The sequence below is a fragment of the Lissotriton vulgaris genome, chromosome 6 (assembly GCF_964263255.1).
Source record: "Lissotriton vulgaris chromosome 6, aLisVul1.2, whole genome shotgun sequence".
NCBI classification, from domain to species: Eukaryota; Metazoa; Chordata; class Amphibia; order Caudata; family Salamandridae; genus Lissotriton; species Lissotriton vulgaris.
The window spans coordinates 1,074,837,127-1,074,859,447 of record NC_141694.1 but is presented as its reverse complement, the minus strand read 5'-3'; the positions used below and the strand labels follow the sequence as shown (position 1 = coordinate 1,074,859,447).

At 47.2% G+C, this 22,321-nt stretch overlaps 1 protein-coding gene across 2 annotated transcripts in view; it reads right to left on the bottom strand.

Moving 5' to 3' along the window:
- The window catches only part of TTC13 (tetratricopeptide repeat domain 13), a 1,386,998-nt gene that overhangs the window by 1,303,131 nt on the left and 61,546 nt on the right, over positions 1–22,321 (bottom strand). For both annotated transcript variants that reach the window (XM_086927141.1, XM_086927142.1), the window contains exon 2: positions 17,013–17,107. In XM_086927141.1, the coding sequence (XP_086783267.1) occupies positions 17,013–17,107 (95 nt within the window). The remainder of the gene's footprint in view (positions 1–17,012; positions 17,108–22,321) is intronic.

Below are 22,321 nucleotides of genomic sequence, written 5' to 3'. Positions count from 1 at the left end.
CAGACCCTGCCGGGCGTCTTTAATGATAAAAGCAGGGAAATATATATATATTTTTTTCTTTTTTTGGTGTAAGACGTTTATTGGAGACTGTTATAGTTACACAGCGTCACGCCGACATCCCTGAGGCTGGCCGCTATCAGATCAAATTTCACCATGGGCAAGGTGTCATAACAAACGGTGTACAGTGCATTATCATTATTCATGGTTTAGGTATGTAGACAGCGAGCCTATGCAACAGTAGTAAATCAATGCGTCTTACATTTTTGGGGGTTAATAGACATGTAACGTACCATTGGAGGAAGTGAAGAAACGAAGCAACAGTGCAGGTATATAGGCACTACAGTTCAAAGAGCAAACAGTGCGGATCAACCATTGTCTTCAAACCCTTTCCACCCCCCCCCCAAAAAAACAACAACAAAACCAACTCTGGTGCAGAGGAGAAGCATCAAACGGGCATAATGTCTCTGGTATTGAAGAATCCGGGCCTCCGGGCAAGGTGCCGCACAGCGGATGCGCAGGCAGCAGCAGGAACCACGTCAGAAAGATAGTCCATGACAGTTTGAAAGAAGGGGAGGAGCAACATCATACATGGGGGCCACCAGGCCATGGGAGAGATACAGCAAAGCATTTAGATTCACAGGCACAAAGACACAAGCATGGCTCCACCGCCCCCAACATGCGCCCATGGATTACAGTCATGCTCAGGTCTTGTCACTGCAGGAGAGCACAATTACATGACAAGAGATGTCAACCCATATCGTCAGAGACCTCTCCTGCTATCGACTGCATAGAGTCAGGGGAGATTGCGCGTTCCCGTGACCACTGCGTGAAAGGCTCCCAGATGTCCCTAGGCCGGGAAGCAGTGGGCATCGTTTCCCAATAGTGCTCGAGCTGTGTGTTGCTGTATGTCACATCCTTTACCCATGCATCAAATGTAGGCAATGCGCGGCGACCCCAGTGCACCGCCACCTGTCTCTTGGCATAAAGGAGCAGTAACGCATGTAACTTCCTATGTTTGGGTAAGGTGTCCTGAACACATCCCAGCAGCCCCAGGAGCGGAGACGGCGCATCGGTTCTGTGAAGTATTTGATTAATGGCAGTGAAAGTGCTTGACCAATACTCCTCTAGTTTAGGGCAGTCCCATGCCACATGCAAGAAGGAGGCATTCTCGCAGCCGCACTTCCAGCATGTAGAATCATCTCTGAGACCCATGCGATGTAGTGACAGTGGTGTGCGATAGTACCTATGTAAAAATTTGAAGTGCACCAATCTCAACCTGTAATTGGGCGATAATGTCGTAAGTTGTCTGCAACAGAACTCCCACTGCTCCTCCGACAGAGGCACCTCCAGGTCAGCATTCCACGCATGCATAGAAGAAGGCACAGTAATGGGGAATTGATCTTGCATGCAGTTGTATAACCGAGACACAAGCTTCTTAGGAGAAGGTCTCAAAAGTAAGTTTTGAAGCGCAAGGAGCTGCGGTGGTTCCTCTGGGAACTGAGGCCACAGTGCTTTACAGGATTCCTTAAGTGAATGATACAGGAATAGGTCAGAGAATGACTCAGGTTGTCCCTCCGCGCGCAAACCCGGGTCCCTGAAGGTACCGTTCGGGTAGAGGTCAGCAAAAGTGTGTAGGGTTTGCCCCCGAAGTGTAATGATTCCACCCCCATCTCGCAAGCAGGGCATCATTGGGTTTCCTCGCAGAGGAATGGCTGGTGCGTATAGCAGGGGGAGTTTCGCCCTGTTTCGCAGTTCGCGCCACGTCCAGCGGAGCATGTCCACAGTGTCCACGTCTTTCGATGGACGAGACACTTTGCCATATAGCGCTACACTCAGCGGTGACGGGGCCACTGCGGCCAACTCCACCGCAACGTGTGGCTGGTAGGGAGTGGGAAAAGCCCAAAAGTGCAGAAATTGCGCTTGCGCACACAGTGAGTGCAGTTTCATGTCAGGAGCTCCCAGGCCGCCCTGACGCAGTGGGAGTGTAAGCAACGCCCAAGATGTCCGCGCTTGGCCACCAGCCCATACAAGCGCCAGCAGTAGCGACCGTACACGCGCATGGAAGTGCTCCGTCAAGGGTATTGGAATATTTACAAATAGATACAAAAATATGGGGAGGACCACCATCTTTGCTAGTGCTATTCTCGCGACTAGAGACAGGGGGAGCTTATTCCAGATTTCCACCTTTTCCTCCAGCCAGTCCACTGCTCTGCCAAAATTCAGAGTCCATAAATCCTGTATATCGCGGCTTATCCAAATCCCCAGGTATTTAACTGCGTCCGTTTACCAGCGCAGGGGGTAGTCAGAGGGCGATTCCCGGGTGGTGTCAGTTAATGGAAAAGCGACAGATTTGGACCAGTTGATGGACACACCAGCCAGACCCTCAAAGCGGACGAATTCTCGTAGCAGGGGGTTCAAGTTTACAGCAGGGTTGATAACGTACAGCATGACGTCATCCGCATACAGGGAGATCAGAAGACTACGGGAACTGAAGCCTATCCCTCTTGCGGTATGATGCTGTCGAACTCTAGCCGCAAGGGGCTCCATGGTTATAGCAAAGAGCAACGGGGATAAAGGACACCCCTGCCTGGTCCCGCGAGATATGGCAAATGGCTGGGATATAAGCCCATTCACGCTTACTCGTGCCCTGGGTGCATCGTACAGCAACTTGATCAAATTTATGAAGATTGGGCTGAAGCCCATCCTTCCTAGAATCCTAAACAGGTAGGGCCATTCAAGCGAATCGAACGCTTTAGTGGCGTCCAAGAAAATGACTGCGGCCTGTATAGAGGGATGCAAGTAGTGCAAAATGGAAAATATTGTCCTGAGATTGTGTGACGTGGCTCGGCCAGGTATAAACCCCGACTGATCTGGGAGTGCCACCATCGGCAACAAGGGCTGCAGTCTGTCCGCAATGATTTTTGCATAGATCTTGACATCAACATTTATCAGGGAAAGGGGTCGGTATGAGTCGAGGACCTGGCAGTCTTTGTCTGGTTTCAGCAAAGTTATGATTAAGGCCTCGCGCATCGAGTCCGGTAGGGACTCCAACTCCAGGGCCTCAGCAAAGACAGAGTGAAGTTTGGGGGCCAACTCTTCGGCATATGCCTTGTAAAAGGCTGTCGTCAGACCATCCGGGCCCGGGGCTTTGTTCGCAGGCATGCTCTTAATTACCTGGGCTATATCCTGGACAGTTACAGGGACATCCATATAACGGCGGTGGAAATCATTGAACCAAACAATGGCAATGGAGTCTAGGAAGCTTTCCAGGGAAGCTGGGATTGTGGGCTGTCTAGTGGTGTATAGGGACTTGTAAAACTCGGCAAATGTGTCAAGCACAGCTTCCTGACCTACAACAAGTGTCCCCTCACTGTTCTTGATGGCGTGTATGTAGTGTGATTGCGAGTGAGGAGAAATCAGTCTTGCCAGGGTTCTGCTCGGCCTGTCCCCTTCCCCGTACCTGCGGGCCTCTGCCTGTTTTCCCAGGAATTTAACCTCCCGTTCTGCTTCCTCATTAAAGGCGATCAGTTTGGATTTCATCTGACCTGCTAACTCTGGTGAGGGGTCCCGGCAGAAGGCCAGGTCTAGCTCTTTTAACTCTCGCTCAAGCTGATTCAGAGTATGACGTATAGCCCGCAACACCCCGGCCTGTCTAGAGATACACTGGCCTCGAATTACCGCCTTGAATGCGTCCCATACTATAGCCTCGGTGGATGCCGAGCCCTCGTTTTCTTCAAAATATTTCACAATATCTGTTCTAATTTCTTCAGTGAAGGCAGAGTCAGTGAGTGCATGGGGGGGCAGGCGCCAGGAAAATGCTCTCTTAGGGGCATCGGGTACCCTCAACTCCAACAGGCAGGGGGCATGGTCTGAGAGTGATCTGGCCTGTATGTCCACCTCTACCGCCCACGATGCCACGTCAGGAGACACAAGCCAATAGTCTAGGCGGGACCAGGCCGCATGGTGGCTCGTTATGCATGTTCCCACAGTGTCCTCTGGATGTCTAGATCTCCACACATCCGACAACAGACCCTCATCCATTACATCAAGAATCGCCTGGCGAGCTCTAGCATGTGTGGGTTTACCCGCGCCTCTGCGATCCAATTTGTCATTAAGTACCACATTGAAATCACCCCCCAAGACAATCTGTGAACAATCTAGCAGCATGATCTGAGCCCAAACATTCCGGAAAAATTCCGGGTCATCTACATTCGGGCCGTAGATAGCCTCAAGTACTAGCGGCCTGCCTTGTAGTGAGCCATGTGCAATGACGGATCTCCCCTCCTTATCCAGTATAATGTCATGTTCCCTCCAGTCTAGGCCCCTGCGGATAAGTATCGCCACACCCCTAGCGTAGTTGGAATAGATAGCAGAGTACACTTGTGACCATCTAGAGTGTTTTAATCTAGGCGAAGGAGTGGAGTTGATGTGTGTCTCCTGAATAAAACATATATCCACATTATGTCTAGCAAGCATCCCATGCATCAGCCTGGCCTTTTTGTAGTCCCCAAGACCCCTAATGTTCCATGTCCACAACTTCACGCCTCCCATTTCGTATCTCTTTCAAATCCACAAGTCCCGGTCCCCTGCCTGCCACAGTGCCCCCGGACAAACCAACCCAGTTTGAGCACAGCAATATCACGTACATATTATTTGTTGTACAGCATCCTCTATCGCACCAACCCTCAGTAATTATCAAACATCCCAACTCCCCCCACCGCCCCCCACCCTCACCAACCCCCCAATCAGGTTGTGATAAATCCCTCTCAAAGACACGCATAGCGCGTAGGCAAACTAGGAACAGAAACAGTGGGAGACACCCCATGGGGGCGTGGTGCTCCCGTCATACACCCCTGTTTGCACAGGGTGGCTGCACTCAAATGGGAACCTCCACAACTCAAAAGGTTACCCCGCCGCAGGGTCGACCACCGCCACCCCAGCAGAACATAAGGAATGTGTTGTGAACCAGCAGCCTCATATACGTAAGAGGGCCACCCCTCAGTCCTCATCCCCAACCCAAATCAAGGCCAGCAAAGCAACAGAAAGTGCGGGGGGAACGGACCATTTAAGCAAAGTGTGAAAGATTCAAATAGATGGTACCACAGTGTGCATAACAACATATTCAATCATTATCACTGAGCTGTTCGGATTCATCCCCCAGTCTCGGCGATTTCCGTCTCGCCCCGGGACCGCAAATGTGTTTTGCAAACTTTAGTGCAGATTGTGCATCTGTAAAGAAGTGCGTGGTGCTCTCATGTACTACCTTCAGTTTTGCAGGATACAAGAGAGAATATTGGACACCCGCTTGCAGTAACAGTCTCTTGGCCGGCATGAATTCCTTTCGGGCAGCCTGCACCAGGGGGGTAAAGTCAGGGTAGAAGGAGATATTATTTCCTTTGTGTGTGATCTTACCCTTCTCCCTAGCAAGGCGTAGGATGAGGTCTCTGTCCTGGAAATTCAGAAGTTTAGCAAGAATAGGCCGTGGCGATGCGCCCACCGGCGGCTTCTTTCCAAGTGATCTATGCGCCCTTTCGACCGTAAATACCTGTGAGAGGTCCGGATCGAAGAGTTCGTGCAGGAGGTCCGCCACAAACACCTCCATTCTGCCAGTGTTCGCCGCCTCCGGAATTCCCGAGATGCGAATGTTTGATCTCCGGGAACGTGCCTCCAAATCGTCTGTCTTAGCTCGCAGGGACTCCAATTCCTTTTCAATGTTTGTGATGTGTTGTTTGGCGTGTTGTTGGAACTCACAGCACTCAGTGTGCCTATTTTCCAGGCAGTCCAACCTAGTTTCGTGTGCGTCCACCTTGGTCTTAACCGATTCCAACTGCGAGGACATGGCATCCAATTTGGTGTCTATGCTTTTCAGGCTCGATCTGACTTCCATCATCAGTGCACCAAAGTCAATGTCTGCGACAGCCCCTTGCGAGGAAGACTCATCTTTATCCTGATCAGCCGCGTTTTGCTTAGCCTGGCGCTTTTGTTCAAAATTGAGCTTGGGCTGCCTCGCGTCATTCTTCCCTCTCATCTTGGATCTGGAAGTGTGTCACGTAGCGGGGCGCACAATTCAGAAGGCCGCATGGGTCTATCCGCAATGTCAAACAAGGCAACTCACTAGCACTAGCAGAGCCTGGGGGGCTACGTGCATACAGCACAGACAAGCCGCACGGTCTTCGTTCGTGTGTTCTCGTAGGGCGGCTTGGGTTGTCAGGGAGGACCGAACTGCAGTAAGTGGTCAGCCCAGCGCGCTGCGCTATCCCAAAATGGCGGATCCTCCAAAGGCTTTGCGCGCCAGAGCAGCCCGATAGCGGCATGCACAAGAGCGCTGTGGAGGATCGGAGGAACCCCACCAGACAGCGGGCGGTCGTAGGCGCTAGTGTATTGCCGCAGATGTGGGTACTCACAGTGTCTTGCTATGCAAATCTAAGACTCCAGCAGTAGCCCCAGTGTTCGAGCGTGAGGGGCTCAAGCAGGCAGACGCTCTCCCTTGCAGGGCCGTCCTGCACCGTTCTCTTGACGTGTGTGGGGGTCAATCCCAGGCCCTGGCCCTCAGGTCGAGTCCGTGTGCCGCCTCCTGACGAGCGCCAATCCTCCAGGCAAAATGGCGGACCCGCCTCAGGTGCCCCGCCGATGTCCGCCCTCGGGAGACCAGAGCCAGATCACTCGTGCGTGCTGGGCCAGCCGAGCTGCAAATCGCCTCCCCAGTGAAGCAGAGACTCACCGGTGCAGCCCGGAGAAGCGGCGTGTCTTTATGGGGGCCCGCACGTCGCCACTCAGAGGGCACCAGGAGGCCCCCTGATCCCCAGGCTGTAGTTGGCAGTGACGCCCGGAGCAGGCTCAGCAGCAGTGGGCCTCCGAGGTCGCGCAGCCGGGCCAGATCGTCCAAGGCCACAGCTTCGTCTCTCGGCGTCCGGTGCACCTCAAATTTTGGACGAAGGATCAGCTGGGTGTCCGCCGCCAATCCGCGTGCAGAACAGGGCCCCTCGAGATCATGAAGCAGGATTAATTCAGGAATATTTTGTGCAGCCGGCGGAGCTCACTCACAGAGCGGCCATCTCGCTGCCCGGTTGGCCACGCCCCCTCCCAAAAGCAGGGAAATATTGACCCGTGAATCCAGGCATAAGGTGAGAGGCATCGGGGGACAAGGCTCACAGAATCGCTGACTGCAGCATGGCTTCACCTCCGAGGACCGCAGTAACGGACCCCCCCCCCCCTCCCAGCGCCTTGAAACCCTACTGGGTGAGTAGCGCGCTATACAAATTTTTTTGATTGATTGATTGATTGAATGCGCAACCAACGAGACAAGTGAATCTCCCTAGCGGGCCACCAAAGCACCACAGTGGAATTGTGCCAGCCGTGTAAGCTCCTGCGGCCGATTTGGAATCTGGAAAAAGAATATAACAGCGCAGTTAAGTGAAATCACAGTCCACAAATAACGCAACGAGTATAACAACACAGGGGAGCCACCAATAAGCATATAATAGTGAGAAACTGTCCAGAAAAAAACAGTAAATCACAAGCAAGGGAAAAAATGTGGACTTAACTGGCTGCCAAGCAGCGAAGAATGCGGGGGACAGAGTGGAAGGCCTATGTATTGGCTAAGGTTATGGACACAATGGAAGGACTATGTTCCTAGATACCTCCCTGGGTATTATGGGAGTTGATGTTTTTTTCTTTGATGATATGTCGTCTTTTTTTTACAATCCAAGATTTACAAATGCATCTTTCTGGCTGCTATAAGTTTCTAATGCTAATAAAGTGGAGAAAGACTAAGCATAATCGGAGCCTCCGGTCCGGACATAGAATTATGAACGGTAGTACGTACTTTAAAACAAGGCTGGCTCCCCAGGGTCTCAAATTTTGGGTGCAGTGGTTATTAGAACTCCGGTGTTCCAAAGGAAAAGTTACATTTTCCTTCTAACATTAACAATAAAGATATATGTTTGATTACTTAAGATCAAAACAATATAATACAATAAAAGCAGGAATGGCGTTCAAAAAGTATAGAAGCTAATACACTGTTAGTCCATTGCTGCAGTGACTTAAAGGCGATCAAAAAAAATATTGACAGCCAACACCGCTGGCAATATTTAAAAATCTTTCAGCACAACCAAAATATTTTAAAAGTTCTATCATATGAGCAGTGGGGTGAAACTGAAAAATTTACAGATTTTTGACAACAGAACCCTAGCATCGCTGAACAAGATGTGGGTTTTTTAGCAACAGGATGGATCAGCCTTTAGAAAATGGGCCCAATAAAGTGTGAGATCTCTGTATCAGTCATTAAAATTTCTGAACCTGCAATTAGAGACAGAGAGAGGGCAGGGTAAGGCTTATAAACGTACTCATTTTGAGTCAACCGAAAGTGCATACCATCTACAAAACAGCTGTGCTCAGAAAGAAACTATTTAGCAGCACCATGCTAATCAAGTAAACAGAATTGCTCCTACATATTCCTCAATTAATTGGCTTGTTCTCCATTCTACAGACAGGAATATAAGCAAGAACTATCTCTCTCCCTCTCCCTCCTTCTCTGTCCCTCCCTCTCTGTCCCTCCCTCTCCCCCCCCCCCCTTCCTCCCTCCCTTTCTCTCCATCCTCTCTCCACCGGTCTAGGTCGTAAAGTTGTGTACGATTGTGTCCCAACAAGTTGCAATGGGAAATGTTCACAATATCTGTGCTGTGTGTAGGAAAGTAGGATCTGCTTCTTATGGTTACCCCCAATTTTTGCTTGATGTTTCACTGTTTTTGACTAGTCTGACTGGGATCCTGCTAATCAGGGCCCCAGTCAATCTGCTTTCTCCTTTACATTGTTACACATGTACTTTGGTACACTCCAGATTGGATACTGGGGTACCCTTATAAGTCCCTAGTATAAGGTAACCATGTACCCAGGGCATTGGTACCCAGAGGCCTCCCATGAGCTGAAACATGTATCATGCCACCCATGAGAGGCCATGCTAAATGGAAATACAGGTCTGCTACTGCAACCTGTGTATGATGGTACTTGCACCACTTATGATAGATACAGGTTATATCTATAGGTCACTACACTTAAAACTCAAAAGCCACCCCTATAACAGGCCTTATCAATCCTGAAGGCAGGGTGCTGGGTTTTTAGTGAGAGGGTGCCCCTGCAAGAGCAGTGCCCCTCTACAGCCTTCGGAGACCTTCTTCCAGGTTGTCTGTGACTCAGCCAGACATATAGGTAGAGGAGCATAGAACCTTGCGGTAAATGCTATCTCGAAAACAGCTGCATAGAAACAGATCGTGTTTGGTATCAAACACCTTGGAATCATACTTCCACACCGGTAACCAGTGTGGGAGAGATGATTCCACCCTTCAGAAGCAAGCTTTGTGGGGTCAATGGTCTATCGGGTGCCAGCCTTCTCGACCAGAACAGCACAAAATGGATGCTGCCGACCAGACACATTTCTGCCCTCCTGCTGCTGAGCCAAGCTCGAGTAGAGAAAGGCAGCACAATAGACATCCTGTCACAGGGAGGTGTGACCACCTCCCAGACAGGATTTAGTGTATTGGGGCTGGGAGGGGGCACTCAGAGTACCTGAAAGTCTGCACTAGGGGACTATTTGGTGTCCCTGTGCATTGTTCATCTCAAACCAGTTCTGGGAGTCATTGGCTCCTGCTCTGGCGCAAAACTGGACAAAGGACATGGGTGCAACCACCCCTTTGCCCTGACCCTCCCCTAGGAGGGTCCCCGAATCGGTCCAAGCCTCTCCCATGGGAACAAAAGGGCTTACCTGGCTATAAGACGTTATATTTTACGTGGACAAGGTTCTACAAGAAGAAACCACTGACCTTCAACCGTCTGGACACTCTGTACTTCGCTGGACTTCTACTGGGCCCGACTTCGTCTTCCTCTCTGTTCAAAGCTTTGTATGTACCCTTTCTCCATACAGGCTCCGTGCAGGACGTGTGGTGCACCAAGGACAACTGAAGAATCTCCCTTGGAGTGAAGGAGTCACTCCCCTGCAACTGCAGGCACCTTAACGCAACTGACCGGTCTGCTGCTCCTGAGGACTCAGAAGATTTCAGCAACTTAGCAGGTGGGTTTTCAAAGGTCCCGGAGGTCGATCTGCCCTCTCAGCAAGTTTGAGGCCAGTATCCCTTGTGGGGACTGCATAACCCGAAACCCGTGTGCATTGGACTCCGTGTAGTCCTGACCCAGAGCAGTATTTGCACCAAAGAACTCCAGCCTCCTGACACCGAGTGCTTTGTGGTCTGGTACTTTGCAATCTTGCTCGAGGTCGAGCGACATAATCCACATGTCCTGGACATACCGGCCACAGGCAGGGAGTGGCTCAAGACAGCCTGGCAATGCCTACTGGGCCTGTTCCCCCACCCTAAAACAGGTAAAGCTATGACCTGCTTCATCGACCTTTCACTTCTTCTGGCCAAGCGGGCAATGGCGATTAAGTGAAGTCTGCCTCCCCCCCTATCGATCTGGGGCACAGAGGTCCTTAAATGTGCACAAGTGGAATGCACAGTGTGAGAAGTTGGCCTGGTATATGCTGTCCACTAATTAAATGGGGTACCTTGCACCAGTCCAAACGATCCTTATGATGTGTGGTTTCACCCCTCTTGGGCTAAGGTAATTGTCATACCTATTTTAACAAATGGTTCGAGGGACGACCCTGCGTGTTATAGACCTATTTCTCTTTTACATTCGGCCGCTACAATTATGGGCAAAGTGAATTTGGACTGCCTAACCTTTTCGTTAGAGAATTTTAATGTAATTTCTGACCTGCAGTATGGCTTTAGTCAAGGTAATGGGACGCTAGGCCAATGTATTAACCTGCACTTGGTGGTGGGAAAATACACAATAGCGAAGAAGGGAATCTTGAATATGGCATTTATGGACTTAACATTGTTGTTCGACCGCGTTAACAGATCCAAACTGTGATCGATCCTTTTGGATCTGGGTCTTGCAGATTTGGTGGCTTTTTTTTACATTCCATACATAATAACGCCACCGCGGCGGTGAGATACAATGAGGATGGTGGCGTGTCAGCTTACTGGGAAGTCAAGAGAAGGGTCCGGCAGGGGTGTATTCTGCCCCCTTGCTGTTTAAGCTTTACATTAACACATTAGGGGACTCTCTTACAGCTAGCAGTTAAGAAATCCCGAGAGCTGGCTCTTAACTAATTCCCGTACTTTTGTATGCAGACGATGCAGTGTGGTTTGCCAGGACTGCCATAGATCTTCAAAAACGTTTAAATGCTTTTAAAATTTTTATGGATTCACTTGACCTTGCCACTAATTTTTCTAAATCTCACACCAGGACGATTGGCGGCAGACACCATAGCCTAAACCGGGAGGGTACTGGGTTCCATTAGGAGGTTAGGTAGGCTGGTGGTATAGGACAGCTCTACCGAATTCACAAGAGCAGAGGTAAGGTTGGTGCTGTTGGCTAGATGAAGGCTGATAAGCCCAGATAGAGTGCAGTAGCTCGGCTCTCATTTACTCCCTTCAAAGCAAAATCAGCCTTGTCCTCAACCAGGGGAGTCCTGTTGAAGGCTTGTCCATAAGTGAGGACAGAACATCGCCTGGTAACCCGTTAATCGCAGTCAAGCATGGTGGCAAATGGCAACACTGGAGGCAGTGGCTCGCTTGATGCAACCAGTGGTGTTCAAGCCACAATGTATCGAGAACTTGTCTGGAACCAGGGATTTAAGTGGGATGAAAAAAGTGGGGGGGGGAGGTCTTTTAACCCCTTCCATGCTCATGACGTAACGGTTCCGTCATGAGCGTCGGTTGGCCTGTGCTCATGACGGAACGGTTGCGTCATGGTTCCATAGGCCCAATGGAACGTTCAGCACAGCGCAGGAATTTGCGCCGCGCTGAACGGGTTAAAGGGGCGTGGCCTATGTAATTAAGGGTTTGGCTTCAATATGCGAACCAAATTTCTGTGATTTCCAAGGTGTGCCACACGACTGGTATGGTCGTGCCTCTCTGAGCTTTTATTGCATCCAGATCTATAACACAACTAACACACCCAAATCCAGCCATGACTATTGGTTTTGTCAATGACTTTGCTGTAAATAATTAATACTGAAAACATTTTAATTATGAATTAAAGATTAATGAGGCGTGAGGAGTCTCAATCACTCCTCTTATGTTCACTCAATGTTAAATGTGCACTCTTTTTCTCTCCACATCTCAATTTACGTGTTACATTTCATATCGTTGCTCTTCAGCACTCTCTTTTCACTCTCTCCTAAAGGCACTTCCTTGCACCTCCACTTCACTACCCCCAAACATACAATGTACCCACTCACCTGTAGGCACTAGATTTTCGTTTACTTTCCCCTTGTCATATTTTGACAACTGTGAACCTCCTTCACACACATTTGAACAGAATCAGAATTGCAACTAGAATACATGTTCATTGTACTGTTGGGTCTCCAGAAAGTCCAAGGATTGGATGATTGTCCATTCTGAACACCTTTCTGGCCCACTGGCAGGCCCTGTACAATGCACCCACTCACCTGTAGGCACTAGATTTTCTTTTACTTTCACCTTGTCAATACTTTGACAACTGTGAACCTCCTTCACACACTTTTGAACAGAATCCGAATTGCAACTATAATGCATGTTCATTGTACTGTTGGGTCTCCAGAGAGGCCAAGGATTGGATGACCGTCCATTATGAACAACTTTCTGACCCACTGGCAGGCACGGTGAGAAATTCTTACTGAGTTCAGCCTCAACTCTATAGCTCTCAATTGTGGCCAATTAAAAACATCTGGAGGACACTAAGGTCAAGGAATGACCTATACAAGAGCAATATGCTAAAAGAAATAAATACAGAAACACATCATCCTGGAAGCAGTGAAACCTCATAGGGAACGCAAAAGTAACACATGTGAAACAGATAGTAATAATACTGCTGACATGGATTACCTTACCGTTTTTCACATTCATTATTGAGAAAACACTCAGTGTTATTGCGCGTACGCTTCAGGACTCAATACAGGGGCAGATAGTGAACCGCTTCAATGGCCGTTTTTTATTAATACGGGGTCTACGACCCGGATGGACATGCGATAGCATCTCGCAATTTGTCTGTTAACTGGAAGGCTGGAGCAAGGTTTGGCCCAAGCCCCACTAAGGTATCCATTAGTGCCTCATTAAATGGTAAAAGGAGCACAGAAAATGTCTGCCCAGGCTGGAGAACTTCTGTCAATGTTAGTTTTGACCTCCAAGATTGAGGAGTTGGGATAAGGACTTTGCATTACCATGCCATAGGAAGCATATTCCTCTGTGGATGGTGCAAAGGGCGGGAGAAGGGCTGTTTCAGGGAAGGTATCAAGACCACTAGTCTCCAGCAAGTTATCATACAAACTGTCATCTTGGTAGGGTTGAGTAAACTCATCCCTTGCGTCGTAATCACTGTCCGAGTCCATGTCGAAATTGAGTGTAGAGTGTGCGGTGTCCCATGTGTAGGTGGCAGATCAAGTGGAGGGAGCTGAGCTTCAATTGTAATCGGGTGCAACTTTGGTATAAGTCGGACAGGCGTAGATTCAGAGTCAGGACTAGGGGTACATCCTCATCCAGCGTCAATGGATTTGGTACTGGGATCGAAGTTCTAGCTCCTGGCATGGACCATGGCGTCGTAGGTGGGGATTTGCAGGACTATCTGGAATGCAATGAAGACTGACTTTAGGAGCGGTTTCAGTGGCTCCAGGAGTAGGACCAGGACCCAACCTTGAACTTGGAGTGCACCTTGGAGCGGTCTTGTTGTGGAAGCTTCTTATGCTTGGCGATGTCAAGTTTCTGCTTGTAGTTACAGGAGGCCTTTGTTCATCGAAGCGCAGTCACTGAAGGACTTGGAGTTGTAACCAGACCCAAGACACCACAGGCACACCTGATAGGGATCGATCACAGACTATTGTTTGTGACAGTCCCTACAGAACATTTGGAGAAAATATCAAGGTAAGTGTCTCTGAGAGATAATCTAGAGAGCTCCAGAACCTACGACCGGTGGCGTGGAAATGACAGTGTGCTGTAGTAGTGCCTATATAGGCTCCGCATGTCATTTCCCAAGCGGTACGATGTTGGTGGGCAGCCGACACACCACCACGTGTCGGATCCAGTCCAACGCCTGGGGAAAATTCAAAAGGTGAGGAATCTGCTATTGAAGTCACCATTAGCAAGCCATGGAATAACTGAAGCAATCTTCCACATCCTGCTGGACAGTGGTGGACTTTAATGTACTCCACCACAGTAGATTCTGACAAGCTACACACAATGACTTATTCCTGACACCTTACAATGACAATCAGATATAGAATGATATTATCAAAGTCTATTCCAGCACATCTTTCCCCCATGTCTCCCTCCAACCTATGCCTGCTCAGTACAATGAACTATAAACAAAATATCTCAGAATAGACTTTGTGAAGTAACCATCTAAGTGGACTATGATCTCAAGAATACCACAGAAATACCTGCACAGCTGCTAAAAGCAGTCAGCTTACTGAAAACCATAAATTCCACACTCTCTCATACACCTTCATTCACCACATTTCTAAGCACTGCGCCCTATACCACGATAACCACACCTCGATGGCCATCATGCACAACAGGGAAGCTCTTCCCACATAGCATCATAACTAAGACAGCACATTTCCAAACACATATGTGAATGGTATATAAATGTTGCAATACCGTTCAATACAATACAATACAATACAGGATACCTGTAGTGAATTCACTAAGAGCCCCATTAGATTGTGGTAAGAAGGTCGTCCAAGTGTAGCATGGAGTCGTTTAAGGTGCATCGTTTCTACCAAACAAACAGACGGTAAGCATATTGCGTAGCAACGGTACCATTCTAGCATCTCTACACCCGGAGGCACGAATATAGTTCTCATTCTTTTTTAAATGGGCACTGGGACAAGAGCAGACCTCAGTCACTCTACAAACATGGAGGAAAAGCTCCACATCACAAGGGACAAGTTCTGAGCTCCTGCAGGTACACTTATACAGCAAACCGAAGGTTAGGACTTGCAGCTGGCACAAAAAAACATAGACTAATGCAGTTGGCCAGAGGCCAGGAGGTAGTCTGCCAACACATTGAAAGCTCTCTTCTGCTGAAAGAATGGACGAGTAAAAGTAACCTACAACCGAATGTCACAAGAAATGAAATCTTCATCACACACCTACAGGCACCGCCAACTGCTAAAGCAGGCAGCAAAATTGGCGTATTTGCCTTTTATTAGTACTAACATATATATAAGGAATGTAAATATTAAGATAGACAATTTAAAACTCTGAAATACTATTTAAAAATGTGTATTTTGACTTAAAAGAGTCCCATATCAAATTATAAAGAAGTGGAACTTGATAAAAGTATTAGTACTTGACAAGTCATGGAAACTGATTCCGAGGTTTATTATGAGCATCATAAAATATATGAGAATTATACAACACTTCATTACATTTGCGAGAGCTAGACGAGTACCAAAACAATTGTCTCTTCCATTAGCTTTCTACATCTCCCTGCACACTAAGTTCAGACCACATTCTTACTGGCTTTCATATATTTCAGTATACTATATATACTAGAAGAGCAGGAACTTCATACAGGTATATAAAATGTGCAACAATGAAGGCAGAGGCAAACCACCTCAAATCTTCATCCAAGCTCTTTAACTTCAAATCGTTTCTCACCCAATTATTTAAGACACTAGGACCGAGCGAGCTTTAAACCAGCCATGAATCCCGATATTCTAGAAAGGTCTCATTTCATTATAATTTAAATGTTACACAAATGTTCTTGATTCAGAGATTCGTTCAACTAAGGCTTCCTAGTCAAAAATATTTGAGGCAAAAAATATTTGTCAATAAATAGTAATTAATGTATAAACAAGAAGAAGAAACAGTATAGGTGGAGAGATTTTGGACATTGTGTCATTCTACTCAAAAGCATCAAGCAAAATACTAAAACCTCCCATGATAATCTAAATGGCCGAGATCAATCATGACACACAAATGTGGGAAATCAATTAACGTAGGATCTGAATGTATCTAGAAGGCGGCATAAAATAATTTTAAGGTGATAAGATGCAGTCATGAAAATTGCACGGAAGAGCATTTCTGACTTGATAACCTGGAGAGAGTTAAGAAGAACTGAGGCAGACTTAAGTCCTTCTAATTAACACCTATTACACAAGTACTTCTGGCAGTTATTATTTCTAGGTGCTTTAGGTTAATCCCTGTGCACAAAAAATGTGAAGAGAGGAAGAGGTGCTGTGAGGTGTGAACTAGGTTTCAATCATGAATGTAACATATACAATGCACAAATGAAACCGACTTCTTAAGGCAAGAACTATGAAACAGCCTGTCTATCAAATACCTAATCCTGGAATGTTCCAGTAAAACATTCAAAGAACATGCACTCCCATATACCCTACAGAACAAATCGAGACTGAACTCTGTACATAGAGCAAACGCAGCCAACATATACCATACATCTGTTGGGCAATTGTCAGGCGTACTTATAAAGGCTGTGGGTAAGCAGTTTAGGAAAATGCCACTTGTGTCAATTAGGATCTCGAAGGCACCAGAAAGTGGGAGTGACAAACATGGTTGTGGTACATGAGGCTCAATGTAAAGGGTGGGGGTAGGTAACACTGATATTTTTAGGACACGAGGCAGGCTACGAGCAGCAGTATAATAGCAGACAACAAACACAAACAAAATGCATTTTGGGGGGCACGTGGGGAACACACTGCATGGAGCGAACAGGAGCAGACTTCATTGTCACACATGTCTGCTGGTCATGGATACATACACAAGTTGGAATATGGTAAAACAACACAAAAAAATCTGGCATCTCCATGTACATACATGCAATTAGTTAACTAATATAGCTGACACTGAACTCAAGATTTTACATCGATTTTGTCTATAACTATAAGCAAGAAGTTTGCATTGCTTATATTCATCACAGGTTATGACCTCAAAAAGAAAAGGCGGAAAAAATACCAGAATCTTTTCAGTGTTGAGTGCAAGTAGAGATTCACAGGCTGGAGATCCGCGAGGCTCACAATCCACGTTTGGAAAGTTCAAAAAAGGTGAATCTGCAAAGCAAAATGGTCTTATTTAATACACAGGCATGTGGAATATGGCAATGCACTGAAGCAAAGTAAAATATAAATAAAGCCCTATTCACAATTTAATTGGCATAGGAATCCGCTTTAAAAAGACACATTGTCAAGCACAATAAGCTAGACTAATAAGTGAAACTGCCTGAAGGTGTGGCTGAATAAATGCAAAAATAAGTGAATAAACGGATAAAGGACTGAGTGCAGCGATGAATAAAGAGATGTGTGACTGCATAGACAAATGGCTGCTTCAGTACGAGGACTGGTGAATGCAGAAGTGAATGGATGGAGGGATGGATGAATGAATGGAACTTTTTAAAACATCTACATGTGTCTAAGGGCCTTGCTTGCCTTCAACATCCAAGGGAGCCTGCTCAACAATCCATCAAATATTGTTTCTACCCAACATTCACAGCTTTGCTTACATGCAAATCATAGTGTCTGAGAAGGGATTCCTGTGAGAAGTTGGCCTGATATATAATGTCTCCAATTCTGGGGGCACCTTGTATCAGTCCAAACAATCCCTTATGGTGTTGGTTGTAAGTCAACCTTATAGACAAGCTATCCTAAGGGTAGCATAGACTAAGCAGCATTAAAGGCTTAACTCAAGAGGTCGTGTTAAGCGAGCTGTTTTACCAATCACAATCCTGTAATATCAAATGAAAGGACACCACACAAGTTATATATTATAAACATATAGGTATTTATTACTAGAATAATCCTCTGTACTCTTTATGAGTGCAGAGGCACAAGCGTTTAAACAAAAGCACAGTTAAACATATAAAAGTTGCACAATTATGGATGAGGCCCAGGGGCCACTCAAACCATATCCTAAAATAGTGGTATAAGTATCACTAATCGAACAGTGGTCAGGCCTAGGGCCTGGGGAATCGCTGGGAGCAGTCGGGACTAGCAATGCTGAAGTCGGGAAAAGCCCGCGGGAATCGGGTGCAGCGCTTAAAGCTCACACATGCACCAATGCAAAGTCAATGGTGCGTAAAAGTTATCGAGTTACTGTTTTAAGAGTCTTCCGACTGACCTAGAAGGACCAAACTTTAAACTTAGACACTAGAGGTGTATACCAGTACAGGAGCACCGGCGTTCATGAGTTACCTCACCCACAGGAAGTGGGTGCAGGGGTGCAAAGTAGTGTCGGGTTTCGTCACGCAGGTCGATGGTGCCTGAAGATGAAGATGCTGCAGGCGGCCAGAAGAGAAGTGTCCGGTGTGATCCAAGGGTGGATCGAAGATGTAGAGTACCTGAAAGCAGAGGGGACAGAGTCTGGGTCACTCAGCAGTGACCAGGAAGGAACCAGGCAATGTCGGGCGCAATCAGGTGGTTGTCGAGAAGCTTGTCTCCGCTGCCACGTGGACTCTGGGGCACCGAGGATGTCCAGGAGTGGATCACGAGCTGTCCCGCGAAGGCTCTCGCTGTCGGCGGTGTCTGCTTCCAATTGGAGCAAACAAACCTTGGCAAGCGCAACCCACGCAGGATTCGAAGATCGCTCCTTACTCAGACCAGCAAGGTCAGAGGGGGTGCTCCTTTTCAGGGGAGCGAGGGCCAGTCCAGAGCAACCGGACTGGCAGAGCAAATTCAAAAGGTTCGTCGGTACTGGGGCCGCTAGCCAACGGGCAAGCGACCGGACCAAAGCGTTGAGCCAAAAGATGCAGAAGGGCCCCACGCCGCACTCGGTGAGTGTAGAGGGCTGAGCTTCGGTGCAAGAGTGGCTCAGGGCTGGGGCTTCTCAAACCCCAATGCACAGCTTCGAGGGAGCCTCGGGAGCTGCACGGTCAGCGCCTCGTGGTCTTTCCAAGATGGCCAGCCCCACGCTTCAGGTCGCCTCCACGGGTCTCAGCTCTGCAGGGACTGTGGATCGGGCTGTTAGAAGGCAGGCACGCTGGGTCTTGTTGATCTCTGTCGCTCGAGTTCCGGCGGGAACTGCAACAAAGGAAACGTTGAGGTGCTGGATGGTGCCTGTTTGCACAGGGTGGTCACTCCTAGACCACAAGGGAGATTCTTCAGTCTTCTACGTCGAGTAGGATGTCGAAGGGTCCAGAGTTTCGTTTCATAAGTTTCAGTCAGGATAATCTCTGTGCACTAGCACTGCTCCCACTCTTATACCAATCTAGTGGGCTGGATTACCTGTAAGGTCCCTCCTATGGGTGGGACCCAGGAAGGGGGTGGTTACACCCCTTTCCCTTTGTCCAGGGTCGCGCTGGGACTGGGGCTGGTGTGCCCCAGAACCGGTTTGACCGGATTATGCAAGGGGAAGCCTTGTGTGCCCCAGGCAGTGTCTAGTTTCTTTCAGCCCTCCCTGCCCCATTACACTATCTCCTGTCTGGGTAGGTATAGCACCTCCATGCGACAGGAAACCCTTTGTCCAGGCCTCCTCTGCCAAGTTTCGGTCAGCAGGAGGAGGTCAGACTTGTGTCGGTGGCAGCAGCATTCATTTTGTGATGCTGAGGCTCTGGTTAGGATTAACCGCGTTTTAGCAAAGTAACATGTCTTCTCCCTCTAGAAGGGTGGAATGCTATCCCCGTCGCCAGGACTGGCGAGGGGATAGTATTCCAAATCGTATGACACCTTACACGACATGTTTTGATAAAGCCAAACCAAAGTTATCATATAACCGCTATGGATTATAATGCACTTAAGAGTATATGGTATGGCAATATCCCGGAACAGCTAAGGGAGTTGGTCCCGACAGCTGCAGACAGGCTCAGCTCATGCTAGAGCACCATCTCACATAAAACCAAGCACTCTGCCTCCAGGATTGTTAAGGCCTGCCATAGGAGTGACTTATAGGTATATATGTGTCCAGATATAGGTTTAGATATAGGTATACTATATCTAAGCAAGGGGTGATTACACCACCTTGCCCCAGCTGAGTGATCAGCCAGTTGTGTCAATTTAAGGTCCAGCCAGGGGTGGCAAAAGATATGCTGCAGCCCCTGGTAGGCCTTGGATGCACCTATGCCCTGGGCACCTATAGTGCACTGTACAGGGGCTGATAAGGTGTCCAGTACCAGATTGGTTATGCACCTAGGGTGCATGGAGTCCATTTTAAAGAGAGAGCAGATAGCCTGGGGCCCCGATTAGCAGGGAACCAGGCCAACTAAGTCGAAAACCAGCTAAACACAAGGCAAAAAATCTGGGGTAACCATAGTCAGGTGTCCACCTTCCTACAATTCCCATAATATGTTACGGTCTTGCCACAATGATGCAAGCGCCAGAATTATGACTGATCATGCCATGGACACCAGTGGTATTCTTCATCATGACAATAAAATGACAAGAATTACCACCATTATGTAAGGATCAGCAGCCATCAGAAGTGGATATCATCATCGTATGGGTGCCCACATTAGGAAAAGAATTACCATTAAAGGCAGCAGAAATTCCAGTGCGAGCAGAAATAAAAAATTATCAGAGGAAATCAGGTGCTTCAAATCAGACCCCCTTTGGTAGACCCCATTTAAAGGTGGCCCTTGTCATGGGGCAGAAAAAAAGTAATAGATAGTTGGGATCCCTGAATGCAACATGCATCAACAGTCCAAGCAACAACACCCATCAGTAGATCTCTACAATACATGGAGCAATTATCTCAGGCATCGTTTACATCAGTGGCTCTAACACTAATGCGCCCCAATGGCAACCAAAAGTAAAACCTTCAAAAGGTTCAAGGATATAACAAGCATCCTAGTCCCAAGGCTGTAAAAGCATCAATGGCCCAGTCCTAACTTCCCTATTTAATAAAATACATCTGACTGGTGAACCTATCCCTCAATCCTGGTTAGAAGCCACAGTCACCCTGGTTTTGAAGCCCAATAAAGATCCTCTAATAGTTGAATCATATAGGCCAATCTCGGTACTAAACACCGATTATAAAATCTTTGCGGGGGTATTGGCGGCGAGATTGGCCAAGGTGATTAAAACTGTAATACATGAAGATCAGAGGGGCTTTATGCCTGGGCGGCAGTTAAATGAATTGACCTTCCAGGCTATTGCTGCAATAGATTATGCTACAAACAGAAAATTCCCGCTAACCATTGTAGCAATAGATGCCGCTAAGGCATTTGACCAGGTTAGTTGGCCATATCTATGGGAGGCATTAGCTAGATTTGGTCTCCCGAAAAACTTCATATCATCAATAAAATCACTTTATTGAAATCCAAGGGCTAGAATCCTGGTCAATGGATCCCTTACAGATTGGGTTCAGATATAGCGTGGCACAAGACAGGGGTGTCCCCTCTCCCCTTTATTGTTTAATTTATATATCGAACCTTTGGTTACACAGCTAAGATCGGATCCTTTAATAAAACCTTTTTTTTTACATGAATTAGCTGTAAAATGTGCATTATATACTGACGATCTGTTAATGTTCACGACAAATCCAGAGATTTCAATTCCCCGACTTTTTGAACAGGCAGAAACATTTGGTGAAGTCTCCGGATATAAAATTAATAAGGAAAAAACAGAGGTTATGCAGTGGTATCAGGAAATAATATCTCCCTTAGCTAAACCACAGATGAGATACCTTGGAGTTGTTTTGACGCAAGATATCTTAGATATATCAAAAATTAACCTCAATAGAATCCTTAAAGATGTATGTGGGCTTTTTTTGCCTTGGTCTGGTCTTCCTTTAAATATTTTTGTTAGAGTTAATTTAGTAAAAATGGTTATTTTACCTAAAGTAACTTTTTTGCTCAATGCTATTCCCTTGACTTTTTGTCTTAAAGGCATTGCTAAAATACAGGGTAAAATTGGAACCTTTATCTGGAACTCTAAATCCCCCCGTATATCTTGGAAAAAATTGGAGGAGAAAACTTAAAGTCGGGGGGTTGGTATTACCAGACCTACTTCTCTATTGCCACTCATTTCATTTTAAAATTTTTCGTTTGTTGGCAGATAAGGCTGATATGTCATCTTTGGGTCGATTATTTCAGGCATTATTACAGGACATCCATCAAGGGAGTGAATACTTTTCTCTATAAGTTTGGTGATCCCAGATTTTATAAGAAAGTAAGGTTAAAGATCTTAGAGACTGCCCTGAAGAACTGGGTATTTATTAGGAAAAAACTGGGAATCCCCTATTTTTTGTATCAAGCACCAATATGGGATTCTCCAGGGACACCTGAATGTCTTAAAGATCAATTGTCAAATCCCCTCAAGACGGCGGGCATCACACAT